Here is a 20,067-nt window from a genome sequence, read left to right on the forward strand (position 1 = left end):
TCTGCAATCTTCAAACCATTATTATATTATTTAATCCTGATCAGCTGAATCAACAACGACTAGGCAGATCGCTTTGTCTCTTCTGCCTTAGCTAGACGACGACACCCCACGCATAGTGTGTCCAAATAGAATCGCAACACCTTCCCACCAAACATCTCTTCAATCAACATTTTTAAAAATTTTTATGAAGTACCAAGGCTCAAGGTTCAATTTGGAAAGAGTACAAATGCAAATATGCACAGTACAAATAAATAAAAAATAATACAAAATATAAGGTTTTGCATTCTATATATTTTCATTTGTACTCTTTCCAAATTTAGCCTAATATATAGAATGTAAAACTTTATATTTTATATTATTTTGTATTTATTTGTACTATTTGTACTCTTTCCAAACCGAGCCTTGGGATTGAAGAATTAATGTCATAGGAGTAATGCATAAATATCTCAATTAATCTCAGCCATAAAAATAATGTATGAAAGTATTTAAAAAACCTAGGCCAGGTAAGGTAATATATCAAGTCAAACCCAAGATCTAGACAAACATAATGACCTCCTCAAATCAGTTAATGAATCTCATCCATACAAATGATGCACCGAAATTTTATCTAATTTTGAACTTCAAAATAATATATGAATCATTTAGTCCTCATCCATACAAATTGATATAACCAAATTCATATTGCCTATCACATTCAGACATGTGGCAAGCCTAGGGTGACATCATTGTCATCACATAGGGTTCAAAGGGCAACCTTGTCATTTTCCTTCACAACTTGAGGAGGCGCCATAATGGCAGGCATTACGACCTTGGCCATGGCCCCCCTTGTACATTTATGACAAGGTAACACTTGGCGAGCTGAAAGTAGTAACCGTTTGGCGAGCTGACACCACACTTGTATTTACACTAGGTATCATGTTGGCCATTAGGCATTGGGCCATCATAGGAGCACAAATCAACACTGAGAGCGGAGCAATCTCGACCAACGAAATGAAGCCCATCTTTAACCCACTAATCCTCCTTAAGTCTGAGAATTCATCTAAGTGGGTGATCATAGTGATAGGATCACCTCCCTTGCCAGATAAAGTGAATGATAGGGCTTATACTCTCTCTGGTAGAAACCTAAACTATCGACAATGGATTTCAACTGCATTTAAGATTTGGTTTTGCAAAATATATTTATATGATATACATTAATGTTTTATGAAAAAAATATTTGCAAAAGGTTTTAATTCCAAGGATTAATCCGAGCAGAGAGTGTGACATTGTACCTTGCAGCTAGGGGAGAGGTCATTCCCTATTAGGCAGTGTTTGATCATTATGGGCCGAGATGTTAAGTGTAAGAGACCATTAAGGGTTGATTACCTGATGAGCTTTATCTTACTTAAGTCCATTATCTTTGGGTCTTTGTAGGATGGCTAAATTCAAGGATCATTTAAGTTTAAATGTTAGGCCCATATTGAGCCCATAGTGATGTGCTCGGGGGTTCACTGCATTTAATAGTGAATTCGGCCAAGCCTTTTCACAGAAGATGGGTCGAACCCATGTGGACTTATGTGATGTCATTGTGGGGTCACATGCCATACAAATCAAGCCTAAGTTGGCCATTTAATACCCTTGGGTCATGAGCCTTATAGCTGATGGGCCTAAGGCTCATAATTAATATGATTAATTAAACCGTCACATGACAGCTTAAGTTGTCATGTGACATGGGGCGAATATAGGTATGGAGCACAAAATCTTATAAGAAAATAAGGTATATCTCTAATTAGAGTCCATATTTGATTTAGATCTGGATTATCTCCTAATTAGATTAGGAAATAGCTCCATAAGAGATTATAAAAAAGGAGGGGGCAGACTAGTTCAAGACAACTTCATATTTTTGTAGTTTATGGTTCTCTGTGCACCCTTTTATTTTCTAGTTTGACATCAGCTATCTGGGACTGATTTAGATCAGTTCTCCTCTGATTTTTGCAAGAAAAATTCAAGGGATATCAGGTTCATCATCCTCAGTTCGATCCAAGCAATTGAATCACAATTTTGTAGAAAACTATGTTGTTGAACTGGCTTTAGGAATACACTGTGCCATTTTCAGTGGAGGTTGGTTTTAGGACTAATGCGTGAACTTCTACCTTGGGATTTGCATCTTTGGTATCCATATCAGGTATACATCTTCCTCTTTGATTGGTTTCAAATTTGGTCCAGTTCAGTGCAAGACTGATCTTGAAAAATTCAGTTTTTCAAAACATAGGGAATTCGATTCTCGAAATGATTAGAAAATTTTTAAAATTTCGTCCAACCATCTAGCATGGTTTGGCCATTCATATGATGGATCCTAAAGCATCCAACAGAAAATAAGACCATCAAGCACTTATTAGTTGATGAATGGACTAACAACAAGAGAAAGGATAGGGATGAGCCAAGGCCTGATGGCTCTGGCAATAAGAAAGTCAAGTCCAACTAAGCTGAGTTCCAAAATGAAGTATTACCACAACATTAGCCATAATAGGGAAGAATTCCATGTGATCAAGAATGAAATTGAAGCCCTCAACATGAAGGGATATTTGAAGGACATTGTCTTAAGTGATCAATTGGTCGAGGTAGCCTTGGATCCAACTGACTCGCCAACCAATAGACCACTGGTTGGGGTCATTAATGTTATTTTAAGAGGCTTATTCTCAGGTAGAGAAAGTTCTTCTACTAGAATGATCTATACCTAATAGCTTCAAATCAAGCATAGGCACTACAAGAAAAAAAAACTGAGGAAGTTATCACCTTCTCCAATGATGATCTATAGGGGGTTGTCACCCCCCATGATGCACTAGTGGTTTCCCTCACAATCGCTAACTTTAAAGTAAGAAGGATCCTCATTGACAATGGCTCCTCGTTTGATATCCTATTGAAAGAGGCCTTTAAAAAGACTAAGTTGTCCCTAGATCGACTTTAGCCTACTAACATCCCCCTAGTCAGTTTCTTTGGAGTAGTAATCAAATAGAAAGGAAGGATTACCCTACCTCTCATGGTAGGAATCAAATCCTAACACACCACTCTTATGATCAAGTTCCTAATTGTCAAAGTTAATTCTTCATACAATGTAATCATTGATTGCCAACATTACATGCTTTAAAGGTGATGGTTTCCACATACCACCTAGTAATGAAGATCCCTATGGAACACACCATTGGAGTGGTCAAGGGATACCAGTAGATTGCAAGGCAGTGTTGTGTAATAGCACTAAATTGAAAAACCAAAGAAGCCCTGCTTATTGAATTGAAGGGCTCGACCTCTAAGAAAAATTAGCCAACTGAGGCCAACTTGTAGAAGACCACGTGATTGTACTCTTAGACAAGGCTGAGCCCAAAAAAATATTATAAGTTGGGTCCCATCTCCTAGAGGACATATGTTTTGAACCGATAAGCTTCCTCAAAGCTGACACTGACATATATTTTTGGTTTGTTACTGACATGCCAGGAATTGACCCCTCAATCATGACTGACAGTGGAAAGTGGAAAGTGATCGAAGAGAAAGTGAACAAGTACTTAATGTCATGTGGTTATGTAAGGAAGGCTAACAAAAAATGATGAATATACATTGTTTTCACAAATCTCAATAAATCCTACCCTAAATACAACTTACCCTTTCCAAGAATTGACTACCTCATTGATGTCACCTCAAGGTTTGAGCTCTTCATCAGCCTCATGGATGCCTCTTCCAACTATAATTAGATGCACCCTGAAAATGAAGAAAAAACTGCCTTCATCACAAAGTATGACACCTATTGTTATAAGGTGATACCATTTGGATTGAAGAATGCTAGAGGCACCAATCATAGGTTGGTCAATAAGATATTCAAGGAGCATATTTGTCATAATGTTGAAGCCTATATTGATGACATGGTGGTGAAAAATCTCCAAGCCAACCAATACATCACTAACCTTGACGAGGTGTTTGACATGCTATATGGAGATATTAGATGAAACTGAACCCCACTAAGTGTGCCGAAGGAAAATTCCTTTGGGATGACCTCATTGGTCGAATAGTGGCCCTCTGTAGATTCATGTCTCGGGTCAAAAAATTGATAAATACCACACACACAAAATAGGGGATGAGTTGGTTTCAACTAACCACTCAACACATTGGGACATGGTGGTTATGGGGCCCAACTAACTCCATGTCCCTCTTTCCCCTTGTCAATTTTGGATCAGAGGTCATGTCTGAAGTTGACCAGATTTCTTACTCACTTTCTTTACCTGTTCCCTACCCACAGTACAATTGCAGCTGCACATCTCACAATACATGGCAACGTATGGGTATAATTCAAGGCGGGTAAAGTGTGGGTAGAGAGTAGTGGGCAGGAAATCACATTTGGTTCCAAGTTAATGTTTCATTACTTCGTCACCTGAGGGGATCCTTCGGGATCAGATCTAGTAGGCACATCAAAGTAAGCATGTTAAATGAGCACTTGATAAATATTTTGACAACTATCAAAAGTGGGGATTAATCTTTTTCAAGGGTAGAGTGAGGGTATTTTAAGGGACAGGTGTCAAAAAAAATTTCAAGTGCTCATTGGACGTGCTTACAACTTCGTGCCTATCTCATCCAAACTCGGATCCTTCACAACATCTTGTTGATGAAAAAAGTCCTTTTTAATATTCATGCAGCAATTTTGGTAAACTATAAGAGTATTCATTGTCAGTTTTTATCGAAGACAAAGGTATTGTTTCATCCTTTCTATATTTATATTTTGTTTTGGGAAGAAACGATGAATTCAGGGGGCATTTTCTTGTTAATTTTTGTGTCTTGCTACAGCAGAGAAGAGGAAGGGGTTGAAAGAGGGAAAAGAGGGAGGGGAAAAAGAAGAAGGAAGAGAGAGAGAGAGAGAGAGAAGGGGGCCGCCTCTAGATTGGTTGTCGAGAGGAAGAAGACAATCAATAATTTTTGTCCCACCATAAACTGAAGTGTGGTAACATGGAAAATTTGATTAAAGATCATTGACATGGGGTTCTGTAGAGATTTTGAAAAGTTATGGTGAGTTTTAGATATTATCCCTTAATTTATTAAGTTACTGATGAGTTTCCTAATAAAAGAGGAGTAGTTGTCCATGTACCCTTTCTTTGAGGAGGAAACCAGATTCAAAATGGGAGGTGAGGTAGAGCAAAGCTATTTCACATTTTTTTTTCCGAAGATCAAAAATAGAAACCACAAAATTTTGAGAGTGTTGGAAACTAAATCAGAGGAGAGAGAGAGAGAGGTATCTTATTCTTCATTTTACTGCTGGAGCCACTGTCATGAAAAGATGGATTCTGTAATTTAAACACCTCCTTAATACTCATCCATAACAAAATGTAAAGGAAAAAAAACAAATAAGAAAAAACTGTGATATGGTAAAGCTTGACATGCATTGTTATGAATGCAATTAATTATACTTTGATGACACATCAAGAATGGTGTTGAGCCTTTGTTTCAGGGCCATGGAATTTCATTTTAGATTGGGTATAGCCTTTCATATGGATTAGTTATCTTTAAAAGAGAGCCCTCTTAGTCCTTTATTTTCATATATATGTAGCTAAAATACAAATTGTAATATACCGACATACTTCTATATAAATTAAAACAGACAAAGCTTAGAACGAGACTAAGAGTTTGATTGGAATATCAGTTAATTAAGCAGACCCCCATCATGCCTTCTTGAACATGATCTTCAACGGATTATCAGTCAAAGCCAGATGATGGACTCCATCCTTGATAAAAATGCCAACACCCTTACAGAAAACTTTGCAAGATTTGCAGACGGAAGGACAGAAAACCAGCTTGTAATCATCATCATACTTCTCAATCTTGAACCAACTACTTAAGGTGTCACGACCAGGGTTTCCCAAAACCCCACAAGTTGTAACAAGCTGCTTCCCTATCCATTTACTGTACTCTCCAACCTTCCACACCGACGATGATGGCGGATGGGATATTGGAATAGCAAACTTGATATTATGGTCGGTGGACACACGGATGGTATCCATCTTAGGGTTGACAGGGAAGAATCTGACAGGGAGACCTTTGGATAGCTTGTTGTTATCTTGGACGACACCAAATGGGCATTTGCCATTGTTGGTAGCCTCAAAGGTGAACCCACCACCTTTCTTAGGGTTGGCCGGAAAGATGTAATATTTAACCCCTGAAGAGAGCTTGTGGCCTGCTGTATCGCGTACTGCCGGTGGTGAGGCATCAGCTTTCACCGGAGACAGTTTGGTTCCAAAAGCCAAGAACAAGAGAGAAAGCAAAAGGAAAGCAGTCTTCATTGTCACCTGCTTTCTGTATAAGAAGTGATGACCATGTATGGAAAATGAAGTGAAGAAAAACATCAAAAAGGTATCATATTTATAGGACACTAGGGCTTCCTTCTGCCTTCTGTTTTTTTTTTTTTTTTTTTCTTTTACATTAATTATTGTGGGCAAGACCCAATGGAAAATTAAGATTGGTTTTAAACATTCAAAATCAAAAGGCTTGACCCCAGTATTGGTTCTGATACCAACATGACTAATATCATAGCTAGGCTAGGCTGACGCGAGGAATATCAAATTCTGTTTACGTCTTTAATTTAACTCAATGAATAATTCAACAAAGAACATGTATCAAATCTTTTGTTTTGTTTGAATATTTTTTCTTTGATGATTTTCCCCATCACGTTGTTTTTGATACCACGCACAGGTGAAGTCCAGGTAAATATATACTACAATGTCCCATGGCTCTGTTCGTTTGTTGGATTTTGATAGGGGAAGTTGGTCAATGGAGTTGGTCAATGGGATTTTAGTTCCCATTGACGAAGATATTTATGTTATTTATTGAGATTTATGTGTGATTTACCGAAAATTTATTTTTCTTATGTATCACTTATCAGAGTAAATGAGACACACATCTCTTGGGTAGAAAAATAACTTTTCCACCCAGGAAAAATTTATCAACACTTGGATAGGATAAAATTACCCATTTTAATAATGGCTTTTTATGACTAAAACAGTCATTATAAATGCACTTACTCAGTCATTATACTACCCCTGTGAATCAGCTGTCCAACTCCGTTCAACAATTTCATGTACTTTCTTGCTGTAGTCACTGTTCTCGCTTTACATTCATGTCCAGATCAACCACCAATTGGAGTGCAAGTAATGAAGAATGTAAGGACAAAGAGACAGGTATCTTAGAAACCTAAGCCCCATTTGATGCATCTTTCTACGTGGACTGTCAGCTTTTTAGAAGCTTGAAAGCTCGCATTTTGGTTTTCCTCGTTTGGTAGGAAAAATATCTAGCTGCCGAAAGCCGTAGCCCTAAAAAGACACGTGAAACCCATTTCAATTTATTTTCAAGAAGCTCCAAATAGAGGTTTCCGCCTTTTTTTTCAACTCATCTTCACGTAAAAATATGCATGGACAGACGTGCCTTAACCAAACGGTCTTCAAGCTGCTAAGATCTTGATGTAAAATCTCACATCGTCTTTTGATTGTCAGGATTTCTAGAAGATTTTTCAAAAAAGACTTGCCAAATGGCCCCTTGACCCTTCTTTCTTTTTCCCATCTCTCTCTCTCTCTCTATATATGTTGTAGTAGACATTGCAGAGGGTTATTCTCCTCCATTGAACTTGGTTCCCCTAATTTTACATGACTGGCATCCTTCCTATGTAGGGGTCCCGTTGGACCCCTATTTTCAAGTTGACATTGCAATTTCTGTGAATAAAGGCAAACATACTCTACCATAATATCACTAGATAAACATTTGACCGAAGAAAATTCTTACTCCCTCTTTTACTCTTTCTTCTTCCTCATTTCTCTTCTTCCATGACAATGGCAAATGATGAGATGAGAGTCATGAGACTCTTAGACCTCGTTCACTTTTCAGGAAGTTACTTACTGATATTCCTTTATTTTCCAGGCAAATGAGACAATAACTGTTTTAACCATAAAAAGTCATTATTAAAAAAGGTAATTTTGTCTCATCCAAGTTGATAACTTTTTCCCTAAGTGTGAAAGTTACTTACCCATTTGAGAGATGAATAAAATAAATTGTTCATAAACCCCAAGATAAATATGAAAAAAGAATATGAATTTTTTAATCAATGGGAACCAAAATCCCATTTACATCGCATTTTTTTACTTCCCTCTTCCTCTTTCCTATTTCTCCCGTTTCTCTTCTTTCACAGCAAGGGCAAATATTGATGAGGGGGGTGTGCAGCAGCAGCTCAACTACTACTTGTTGAATGCATAGAATGAACACAAAGGATTGATTGGATAATGTTTGGAACTTAAGTTATAGTTTAGTATAATTTAAAAAATAAAAGTCTTATGGTCTAATTTAATGGCATGATGTAATATGAAAATTGAATTTCCAAAAACTCAAGGTAATTTACTTTAGGGATACTTAAATTAATTGTTAGATTGTTGAGGGTCACTTCAAGTAATTAACCCTATTGCTTTTTATCGAATAAACTTTAAAGCAGATTGTAAGTTCATAAGAGTCCAAAACTGAGAGTCCCTTTGAGAGGGCTTTTGCCATGCATGACTGAGCTGCATTGACTGAGCCACTGCGCGTGGATAAGTTACGTGTTAAATGGTTTCATTGCAAAATCGAGTGATTTCGAACCGCCCTTAACCGGGACAATCGGACCGTTCGGCTTGGAATCATTCAGTCAATCAGTTATGTTTTATTTTAAACTCGATTTTTGGCCCAAAATCATTGAATTGGTCAATAATTTGTTGATTTGGGCGATCGAATTGTTGACTCATTTAACTCGTTCAATAGTTTTGACCGTTTTTAATTTTAATTATTTTTTTAATTTTTTAAAATTCTTTGTTAAAATGAATTGTTCGTTCGAACCAGATGGTTGAACTGTCAATCTGAAAATTGGTGGCCAAAACCAAACTTTTTAAAACTGAATCGGGCAACAAACCGTTCAGGGGTTTGGTTCCCGAGTTGAACGGTCTGACCGTTTGAAAAAAATTAAAAACGGCCAAAAAATCATTTAGTGGTCGAACAACTCAAATGCCCGAATCAATGGTTTGATGACCAAATCAACGGTTTTTGGCCAAAAGACAATTCTGGGGTAAAATGGAACCATGACTAATTCCCGGTTTTTCCAATCCAACCGTCCGATCCAGTCCAATTTTAAAAACCATGGCAAAAACGATTCCAATACAAGGGTCGGTTTTAAATTAAAAGATCGGAAAAATCTATTTTGTGGCTTTTATAATAAGCTTATTTCTAACTATTTGGATTTTTACTAAACACAGTTTGATGGTGTTTCTAGGTTTTTGTGCTTATACAATAGTAGAAGCTGCTGCCCGAATGCCCTCCCATATGAAAACCGACTCACCGAAGCCACTACACTTGGTCATAGACCTGGCAATTGGGTTGGGTGGGTCGGGTTCGGGTTGGGTCAAGGTACTTCAGGTTGATTTCGGGTTGGGTTGAATTTCGAGTTGGGTTGTTAAATGCTAGACCCTAGCCCTAAATGTTCGGGTTAGGGTTGACCCATGGGTCAATTCGGGTCATCCCAAAAATGTCAAAATTAAAAGAATTAACCTTAAAATTCCAAATATAAAATAAAAAGCTTGAACATTTAACAATTTAAAGAGTAAACAATAAAAAGTAAAGACTAAATAGAAAAAATTAAAGAGTGGAAACTTCTAACAATGCATAAATAATCCCAATTAGACTTGACAATTGGGTCAGTGAATTGACCCATGACCCAACCCAACCCAACCCAGCTTTTTTCGGGTCAGGTCGGGTCGGATCGGGTCATTTTCACATTCGGGTAGCTAAGTATGAGACCCTAACCCTGTTTTTTCGGATTGAATTGAGTCAGGTTCGTGGGTTGAGTCAACTTTTTGCCAGGTCTACTTTGTCATTATCAAACGGCCTTGGATTGGGTGACGTAATAGTTCAAGTCTCATGACTCTCTCTCTCTATATATAGAGATTATAGAGGGTCTATATGGCCTTAGTGAGGTAGAACCGTGTATACGTCATGGGAGTAGTTGAAGAATGTCCCCCAAATATATATTCCACCTATGCATGTACTGTCTAAGGGGCTTTTTTCTTTGAATAAGTGTAAGGGGCAAATACCATGGGCTGGTCCGAGCAAAATAAAATTCAGTCTAAGGGGCTTTGTTTGAATTTATTTTTATTTTATTTGGTTTTTTTAATTTTATTATTTATTTTTCTCTGTTGATCATCAGTTTATCTGTAAATTAAAATATTTGTTTTGTTTAGCACACTGATCTCAAAGTTTTAATTGGTCGTCTTTGACATGGACCAGGCATGATAGATCCCTCGTAGACTTTCTCCAAGTATGAATTGAGTATTTAGAAATCATTATGAGGGTGTTTAGAAGGACGTTTATTCAATAAATGCTGTCATATAGGCGCCACTTTAGCAGTTCCCTTCTCATGTTCTTCTGTATGCATTGAGAATAGCAAAATGTGACTTTGATTTCTGTGCACGATTACTGTTTGGGGAAACTATTTTTTAAAGATTCTCTCAACGGTTATGCGTTTTTCACTGTTATGCTGATGTGGTGCCTAACTGTCATAAATAGTTGTAATTATTACTTTTCTCGGTTTTACAAACAAATAAAATGCAAACATTGAATGAAAAAATGTAAATGGAACCAAGCACATACTATATTTAACATTTTATTAGTTTTTGACCTCACCCTCCAGTTTAAACTTTGTTTTTAAGATAATCCACTAAGCTAATTCATTACATCTTATCCTTCATAAATACATGCCAAAGAAAGTCAGGAGATTTGGACCATGTCATTGGTTGAGAATTATTACAGTCAATTTTAGCTAAGGTATGGGCCACAAAATTGCTTGTATGCATTGTTTTAAAAAGCTTAAGCCTTGAGGCATGTGGCTTACACCTTGAAGCAAGGCGTACAGATTTTGGCTCAAGGCTTAAGTCTCACAACATTGATATATGGCTTAAGCCTTTGTCAAGATGAGGCATAAGCCTCAAGACCCAAGGCATGAGGCGTAACTTGAAGCATAAAAAGGCGTAAGCCTCATGTACCAGTGACTATTTAGCGATTTAATACAATAAAAATATATATAATTGATGCATTTTCTAGTTCAAAATATATGTAAGAAACAATTCAATAGTTATGAGCCAAATAAATAAATAGTAAAAATGAAAAACCAATTGGGGAAATCAACTTCTATTAGTTTCTCTTAGGCCCCGTTCGCCTTTTGGTAAGTTACTTACCCGGGTAAATGCAATTACCTAGTTAAGTTTTTCCTGGAAAACACTTATCTGGGTAAGTGCATTTACCCATGTTCTTTTATTTCTCATTAAATAAGGCAATGACCATTTTAGCCATAAAACCCCTTATTAAAAAGGGTATTTTTGTCCCATTCAAGTGTTGGCAACTTTCCCCCTAGGTGGGAAAGTTATTTACCCACCTAGGAGATGGGTATTGTAAACATCGAGAAAATGCCTTCCCCGACTGATCTTTAATGAGATTAGGAAACTCCTAATGAGATTAGGAAGTTGTCTCTTTAAAGCTGTAAATAAGAGAGCAGGGCGGACCTGAAAAGACACTCACTCAATACTGAGAGAAGACAACTCAGTTAGACTGATCTTGCCTTCAGTTCTTATTCTTCCTTCTCTTGCCGCCCTACCCTGTTCGATCTCCAGTTCTTGGATTTGATCAAGATTTGATCTTGATATTGTTTCTTGCCAGAAGAAATAATTTATAAGTTGTGCTTACTATCCCATTCGATTCTTGTTAAAGAATCACGAGTTCTTGGTGAAAGACTACCTACTGATCCTGCCTCATCCCAAGCTGTGTCATCTTCAGTGGAGGGAGGATTTGGTACACTCTTTCGGCGTGAACACCTACATTGGGAGGAGCATTCTTGCGTGGATTCCATATCAGGTATATCCCTCCCTAATTTTGGTTTCAGATTTGGTCCGGTTTGGTTACAAGAACGAACCTTGAAAATGCAATTTTCTAAATTGGGAATAGGATTCTCGGATGGGAGAAGAAATTTTTGAAAGTTCGCCAAACCTTCATACAGGGTTCGACCATCCATATGATGGATCTCCTATCCCTTCACCCGATACATTTAACACCTTGCGAAAGTTCAACATGAAGCTTAATCCCAGCAAGCGTGCCTTCGATGTCACCTCAGGCAAGTTCTTAGGCTTCATCGTTATTCAAAGAGGCATTGAGGCCAACCCTGACAAGATACAAGCCATACTGGACATGGCGCCCCCCAGTTGGTGAAGGAGACTTAGAGACTCATCGGCCGGATAGCTGCTCTCAACCGCTTCATGTCGAAGTTGGCTGACTATTGCCTTTCCTTCTTCCATGCCATCAAAAAGTTGAAGGATTTCTAGTGGACGGAGGAATGCCAGTGCGCCTTTGACGAGCTAAAGGTCTAACTTGCCTACCTCCCCACCTCGCTCGACCCACCCCAGAAGAAACCATATATCTATACTTATCAACCAGGGACGAGGCAGTCAGCTCAGTTCTGATAAAACAAGATGGGGCACAAAAGCCGATATACTACATCAACAAAGTCCTCTGCGATGCCGAAACCAGATATCCTGAGGTGGAGAAATTGGTCTTCGCCCTCGTGGTCTCGGCTAGAAAGCTTAGGTCGTACTTTCAAGCTCACACTATAACGGTCCTGATGAACCAACCCCTTAGGGCTGTCCTCACCAAACCTGAGACCTCAGGGCGCTTGACCAAATGGGCCATCGAGCTATTTGAATTTGACATACAGTACTAGTCGAGGCTCACTATCATAGCACAAGCCCTAAAAGACTTCGTAACAGGATGCACCTTCAGTCGAGCCCTCCGCCGAGCCCTTGAAGATGTTGAAGGGGACAACCTAGCTGAGGAGGCTCACCCCAAACGGAAACTCTTTGTTGATGGTTCATCCAACACCAAAGGAAGCGGAGTGGGTCTTATTCTCCTCACCCCAGATAATGCAATCATAGAGTATGCGCTAAGGTTCGACTTCTCGGCATCCAACAACGAAGCCGAGTATGAGGCCCTCCTCACTGGTTTGCAGCTTGCCAGGGACCTCGGCTCCCTACACGCCAAAGCCTTTAGCAACTCACAACTAGTGCTGAACTAAGTCAAGGTGAGTGCGAGGCAAGAGAACAAAGCATGTGCAAGTACCTCGCCAAAGTTCAAGAACTAGCCTACCACTTCCAGCGCTTCTCCCTGCAGCAAATCCCTTTCCAAGTTGGCAAGCACCTCGAACGCAGCCCTCGGCCGCACTGTCCGCATGGAGAAGCTACCTCGGCCCCCTGTAGAAGAAGCCCAAGTACTTCTAGTAGAGGTCGATGCATCATGGATGGACCCCATCAACGACTTCCTACTGATAGAATGATTGCTCGATGACAGGAACGAAACCAGGAGACTTCGACATTAAGCAACCAACTACACCTTGCTTGAGGGAAAGTTATACAGGAGATCCTTCACCTTGCCTTACCTCCGATGCCTCCATCAGGAGGAGGGCGAGTACATGCTCTAAGAAATTCACAAAGGCATCTGTGGTAACCACCTCGGCAGTCGAGCCCTAGCCCAAAAAACACTAAGACATGGGTACTTTTGGCCGACCCTCTACAAAGACACAGTCGAGCTGGTACGGAAGTGTGACCAATGCTAAAGACATGCCAACCTTTGCCATTAGCCGAACACAACCCTCTCGGCTCTCAGCAGCCCCTAACCCTTCACCAAGTGAGGAATGGACCTCCTTGGCCCTTTCCCTCAAGCAACAGGGGGTAGGAAATACCTCATTGTCACTGTGGACTACTTCACCAAGTGGGTAGAAGCTGAACCCCTGGCTACCATCACAACTCAAGCAATTCAGAGCTTCTTTTGGAAGAACATTATTTACCGCTTTGGCCTTCCTCACAAGCTAGTCACCAACAACGGGAAGTAATTTGATGATGCCAAGTTTAGGGAGTGGTGTGCCTCCCTCGGCATTAAGCAGCAGTACACCTTGGTAGGATACCCCCAAACAAATGGCCTAGCCGAGGTCACCAAAAAAACCATACTGGATGGACTGAAGACCAGACTTGACCGAGCTAAGGGCCTATGGGCTGACAAGCTAAGTAGTGTACTTTAGGCATACCGGACCACACCTCAGATGGCCACGGGAGGAACCCCGTTTGGCCTGACCTACGGTACGGAAGCTGTTATCCCAGTAGAGATCGGCCAGTCGAAGCTCCGAATTGAAGTATACGATGAAGCCGAGAATAGCGAAGCACTCAGAGCAAACCTAGACCTACTGGAAGAAGCCCGAGACCAAGCACAAGTAAGGCTGGCTGCCTATCAACAACGGGTGGCCTGCTACTACAACTCGAGGGTAAAAGAGAGGAACTACAAGGAGGGAGACCTCGTCCTCGGGAAAGTCATGGTCCCTGAGCGGGGTGTGGATAAGCTTGGTCCCAACTGGGAAGGCCCCTACAGAGTCAAGCAAGTCGTCAGCTCCGACACCTTTCGTTTGGAACACTTAAATGGAAGACCTATCCCTCGGATGTGGAACTCGGAGAACCTCCGGATGTACTACCACTAAATGCAAATTTTGATGAATGAAATGCAAAGTTCCTCTTCGGCTCAATGTTTAGCACGTGTTCTCGCTAAGTTACCAGGCCCCCTTAGCTTCGCGACTGGCCGAAGTGCGTTGCCTCTCTTGAGGACAAGGTGCTCGAGCTGGACAGTCGCCAGGGCACATAGCCAGCAATGAACACCCTAACTTAATGCCTCGCCAAACTAAAATACATCAGGACAGCCAAGGCATCGCACGCCTCGCTACCCACCTCGGTAGTAGACGGCCTCCTGGTCGTATATACTTAGTGCGATTAAGTAGACGACAACCCGACCAACTCGGCGGTTTGCCTCAGCCCGAGACCCCGACCTCCACGGAAGTTGCACCTTGGTTGCATACCTTTGCCTCGGCCTCCTGGTCCCCTCAACAACCTAAAGTGAGCGTGTACCTAAAGTAAGCCATTACGAGCCATTTTTTGAACTGTGATCTCTTTGTTGGGAGGGGCAGGGACCTCTCAGTAAAATATATATACATACATACATATATATATATATATATATATATGTATATATATTTTACTCCACGAGGACCTTCTTGGTGTCCTTGATGCCATCCAGGTACGAGGTGGAGGCATACTCCACAAGGGCCTGCTAGTAATTGAATGGTTTCTTAAAGGCCTCCACTGCCTCGGCCACTACCTTAGCTGTTCGCTTCTCCATCTTAATCGCCACCTCTATAGCCCTCTTCTCCACCTCGGCTGCCCGCTTCTCGGCCTCAGTAGCCCGCCCTTTGGCCTGGGTCGCCCATCGCTCTGCCTTTGTAATGATGCTATCAAGGTGTACCCTCTCCTCTTGCTCTTGGATGAGGTGGGCCCACGTTGCCTTCAAGTCGGCCTCCATCTTTGTCCGAAGCATCTGTTCATCCTTTTGGGCCTTCTAGAAAGTGTCCCGCTTGTCCTTGGCAACGGCGACAGCCGCCTGGAGCTTCTCCTTCTCCTTCTCGAGCCTGCCTAGGTGTGCCTAGGTAAGGTTCATCCGGTCTCCTAGATTGACGAAGTGAAGACAGACCTACAACAAGAGTTATCAGTAAGGATTGCAACAAAGAAAGAGCCAACAGACGAAGCATGAGAACAAAAGCTTACCTCGACCAAGTGGTACAACCCCTTGTCATGGATAGATTGCGGCTCGCTCTGTATCATCCTGAAGTGATCCCTCGAGAGGATCACCTCGCTCACCAGGGTTTGCCCGACCCCTTCTTCAATAATGGAGTCCCCCTCGCGAACCGACCAGAGGGCAAAAGACTTTGCAGGACTTCTTAGCTCTTCTGGTGAGCTCCTATGCTGACGTAGGGGCGGATGAGGGCCCTGTGGGGTACCCCTTGGCGGGAGGCTTCTTCGTCGTGGCATCCCCAGTAGGACACTCACCGTGAGCCACCTTCTTCGGCAGCTGCTCTCTCTGGGCCTCCTCGGCAAGCCTCTTCTTACCCACCTTGGCCACCTTGACGAGCTTCTTGACCCCCTCAGCCAACCTCTTCCCCTTGTTCCCTCGACCTGTGGGGACTTGTTGAGGGGTCCCCTTGGTGGGGACTTGTTTTGTGGCCCCCTTGGTGGGGACCGGTGCCCGCTTATCCTTCATAGGGACGTTCTCGACAAGCCTTCTCGGCATCTGCCCTCCTGCATTCTTCCCCACCTGGGCCCTCTATTTGGTGCGAGCACTCTCGAGCAACAACTTCTTGGCATCCATTGGCACTTCTGCAAGCAAAAGAAGACAAGTCAGCACCATAAGATGAGGACGAAAGGAACGTGTTAAAGAAAACTATGAAACCTCTCCTACCGAGGGGCATAGGGCTGAGCCCCGTGAACACTAGGGGAAGCTCCTCCTCCACCAAAGCCTTGGCCTTAACTGTCCCCAGCATGAGCAGGTAATCCTCGCTAGCTACCTCCTCGTCCCAAAGCGGAGGGGTGATGAGAGGAGAATTTATCATATTTTTATCCCCAATTACTCTTTCTTTTATACTGAATTAGCACCTAATTGGACTCATATTTCTGTTCAGGGCATGAAAGAAGGCATCAAGAGCAAAGAAAGGCAAATCAGATGATTTTTCACAGTTTTGACATCGTTCAGTGATCTAGGCCTAACTCGCGTCTTCGAACTCCAAATGGGCTAATTCAAGACCCACTCAAAATATAAGAGAAAAAGCCACAACTTTCGTATTTTGGGCTTTCGCTGATTCGGCCTGCATCGAAGTCAAATCCAGGCCCGAAGTTGGGGCAATTTCGTAGGAAGGCCCAATCTGCAGCTAAAGCCCAACTCGCAGAAAAGTCTGGCTGAAGCCCAATTCGCAGAGGAGGTCTATTACGAATCCAAGAACAAGAAACTAAGAAGAATCCTTCCAGATCTAAATTCTTGATGTAATCTTAGAGAGATAAAGGGATGGAGTTCATTAGATAAAGAGATAAGATTAGAATTAGGATAGGACTTTCCATTCTTGTAAGATGATCTCCTAGAAAGAGTTGGAAAACAGCCCTCTCCTTTGGCTATATAAAGAGGGGGGCGGACCAGCTCTAGCATCACTCATTCCAAGATCCAAGAGATCATCAAGAGGCCAAGAAGCTCAAGAGAGCAGTTCGGCTATGGAGAAGAAAGGCATGGAGATTGCGTAGATCATGAGTAGCTAAGCTTCTTTTTCTGATTCAAGGGGGGAGGTTCGATTGTGTCATTGTGAGGTTCTATAGTTACTTTATTTTTTTACTTTCTAATTCAAGTATTCATTGATTCTTGTGCATATTTTTATTGGACGTTGATGTTAATTAGTTTGACAAACTGAATTAATGTTGATCCTCCTACGACTATCCATGATTTTGGTGATCCGTAATTGTCACAAATAATGGTGCAAGTAGCAATTAGGTTGATTTCTTTTTGGGTCAATTGTTCATGACAGCCTTTGAGCAATGTTTTAACACGATTCAACCTAAAGGAATCGATGGAACAAGATTCAGTAATTGCAGCTATCTCAATTATTGTTATTTTGGTTTAACTGTTTTCACAAATCTTAATGCTATCTCTGTTTAATATGGACGCTATCGTACCCAGTTAAGAGGTGATAAGTGTTGATCGAATGTTGGGTTTGGTCAACTGAATTAGGAAAACACATGGTTTATTATGGCTATCCTAATAAATCTATGGTTAAATGCTTGAATAGCAAGAATGCTGAAATGTACCTAGGATCGATGGCCAATCGATTCAACCCGAACCCTTGAACCAGAATTCGGTAAGACTGATTTTCTCTTGTTTAAGTTGCAATTTATTTTCTTTTCTTTTAATTTCAGTATTTAAATTCTCTCACTCAATTACATTACCCATTCGGCTAAGAGATTATTGATTTGCTCCCTGTGGGATTCGACCTAGAACCACTTTTACTGCAAATATTTTATTGTGGGACTAGTAATAATTTTGAGGGCTTCGACCACCCGTCAAAATTTTGGCGCCGCTGCCGGGGAGCAACGTTAATTTCTTAGCTCTTACCTTCTTTTGTTAACCTTCTTGTTTATGACTCGTGCTTCTCAACGAGGTGAACTTCAGTACAACCCCGAAATTAAGAGGACCACCCGTCGTTTAAGGAAGGAGGCGAAGCAAAGGAAGGATCGTTCACCAAAAAGGGTGAACTCAGATTGCGAATTGCCCACTCGTGATTTTCCCATCTTCGAAGGAGAAAAAATGGCTGATAGAGAGAGGACATTGAGGGAGTTGGCTGCACCGATTATGAACCAACAACCCTTATGCATCACGTACCCCACTCTTGGCTGCACCGATTTGATTCAATTATTGCCTCTGTTTCTTGGTTTCCCAGATGAGGACCCTCACAAACATCTAAAGGAATTTCATGTCGTCTGTTCAAGCATGAAACCCCACGGTATGACTGAGGACCAGGTAAAACTCATAGCCTTTCCATTTACTTTAAGAGATAAAGCAAAGGATTGGTTGTATATTCTCCCTCCCGGTTCAGTACGCACATGGGATGAAATGAATAGGATATTTTTAGATAAATATTTTCCTACGTCCCGGGCTGCGAATATAAGAAAAGAAATATGTGGAGTTTGGCAGTTTGGTGGTGAGACATTATATGAATATTGGGAAAGGTTTAAGCAACTTGTTGCTAGTTGTCCCCACCACCAAATTCCTGAACAATTGTTAATCCAATACTTCTATGAAGGGCTTCAGCCCATGGATAGAAGTATGGTCGATGCAGCCAGTGGAGGAGCTCTAGTGAACAAGACACCTGAAGCGGCCAGGGAATTAATCTTCAATATGGCCGAAAATTCTCAGCAATTCGGTACAAGGACAGAAGGTACCATTAGAAGGGTTAACGAGGTAAGCCATGCAAATTTAGAAAACCAGTTTTCTGATTTAACTGCTTTGGTTAAGCAGCTTGCAGCAGGACAGTTACAAACTATCAGGGTGTGTGGTTTCTGCTCGATCCCTGGACATCCTACGGACATGTGTCCATCACTACAAGATGGCCCGATGTAGCAAGTCAATGCCGTGGGAGGATTCTCGGGCCAGCCCCAACGAAAGTATGATCCTTACTCCAATCATTACAATCCGGGGTGGAGAGATCATCCAAACTTAAGCTACGGGACCCAATGAGGACAGTAGAAATATCAGCCCCAATTTTTCAGTCGACAGCCCCAGTTTTCAACACCCATCACAGCGCAAGGCCAACTCCCGAATTCAGGTATGTCTTTGGATGATATAGTTAAGGCTCTCGCTACTAATACTCAGCAATTTCAGCAGGAAATGATAGCTAGCATTCAGAATTTGGGGAACCAAATTAGCCAACTTGCCACTTCCATCAACAAGTTGGAGGCGTAGAACTCCGGGAAACTACCCTCACAAACGGTAGTTAATCCAAAAGAGAATGCAAGTGCGGTGGTGTTGAGGAGTGGAAGAGAGTTGCAGTCCCAACCAAGTTCACCATCGAAGGCAGCCAAGGAAGAGGAAGGACAAGGGTCAAACAACAGCCCCATTGAGGTAAAATCGGACCCCCCTCTCCCTAAGGTTACTAATGTTGTACCACCTTTTCCTAGCAGGTTGGCAAGTTCAAAGAAAGAGGAATATGAACAAGAAGTGTTAGAAACCTTCAGGAAGGTGGAGATCAACATTCCCTTGCTAGATGCAATAAAACAAATCCCTAAATATGCAAAATTTTTGAAAGAGTTATGCACTAACAAGAGGAGGCTGCGAATTGATGAAAAGGTAAGAGTGGGAGAGAACGTTTCAGCCATGATCAAGAGGACCCTACCAGAAAAGCATGCTGATCCAGGTATGTTTACCCTACCCTGTGTGATTGGCAATAAACGAATCGAGCGTGCCATGCTGGACTTAGGTGCATCTATTAATGTCATGCCATACTCGATTTACAGTGCATTGAGACTAGGTCCTTTAAAAGAGACTAAAGTTGTTATTCAATTGGCTGATCATTCTAATGCATACCCAGAAGGGATTGTTGAG

General features: G+C 41.4%; 2 protein-coding genes and 1 non-coding gene across 3 annotated transcripts; 1 reads left to right on the forward strand and 2 right to left on the reverse strand.

Annotated features, from left to right (window-relative positions):
• Positions 1–5,514: 5,514 nt before the first annotated feature.
• Positions 5,515–6,330, reverse strand: LOC104613379 (kunitz trypsin inhibitor 5-like). Its single transcript, XM_010281163.3, has one exon. It carries the CDS (start codon positions 6,294–6,296, stop codon positions 5,679–5,681), a length of 618 nt encoding a protein of 205 aa, XP_010279465.1. The 5' UTR covers positions 6,297–6,330; the 3' UTR covers positions 5,515–5,678.
• Positions 6,331–14,155: 7,825 nt separating this feature from the next.
• On the forward strand, positions 14,156–14,584 carry LOC148800571 (uncharacterized). The gene has a single exon (XM_088903787.1). The coding sequence runs from the start codon at positions 14,156–14,158 to the stop codon at positions 14,582–14,584; it is 429 nt and encodes a 142-aa protein (XP_088759913.1).
• Positions 14,585–18,627: 4,043 nt separating this feature from the next.
• On the reverse strand, positions 18,628–18,734 carry LOC148800572 (small nucleolar RNA R71). The gene has a single exon (XR_016071108.1). It is a non-coding gene; the product is annotated as a small nucleolar RNA R71 (small nucleolar RNA).
• Positions 18,735–20,067: the final 1,333 nt, after the last annotated feature.

Source organism: Nelumbo nucifera, chromosome 4 (assembly GCF_055504915.1).
Source record: "Nelumbo nucifera cultivar China Antique chromosome 4, China Antique-T2T, whole genome shotgun sequence".
Lineage (NCBI taxonomy): Eukaryota > Viridiplantae > Streptophyta > Magnoliopsida > Proteales > Nelumbonaceae > Nelumbo > Nelumbo nucifera.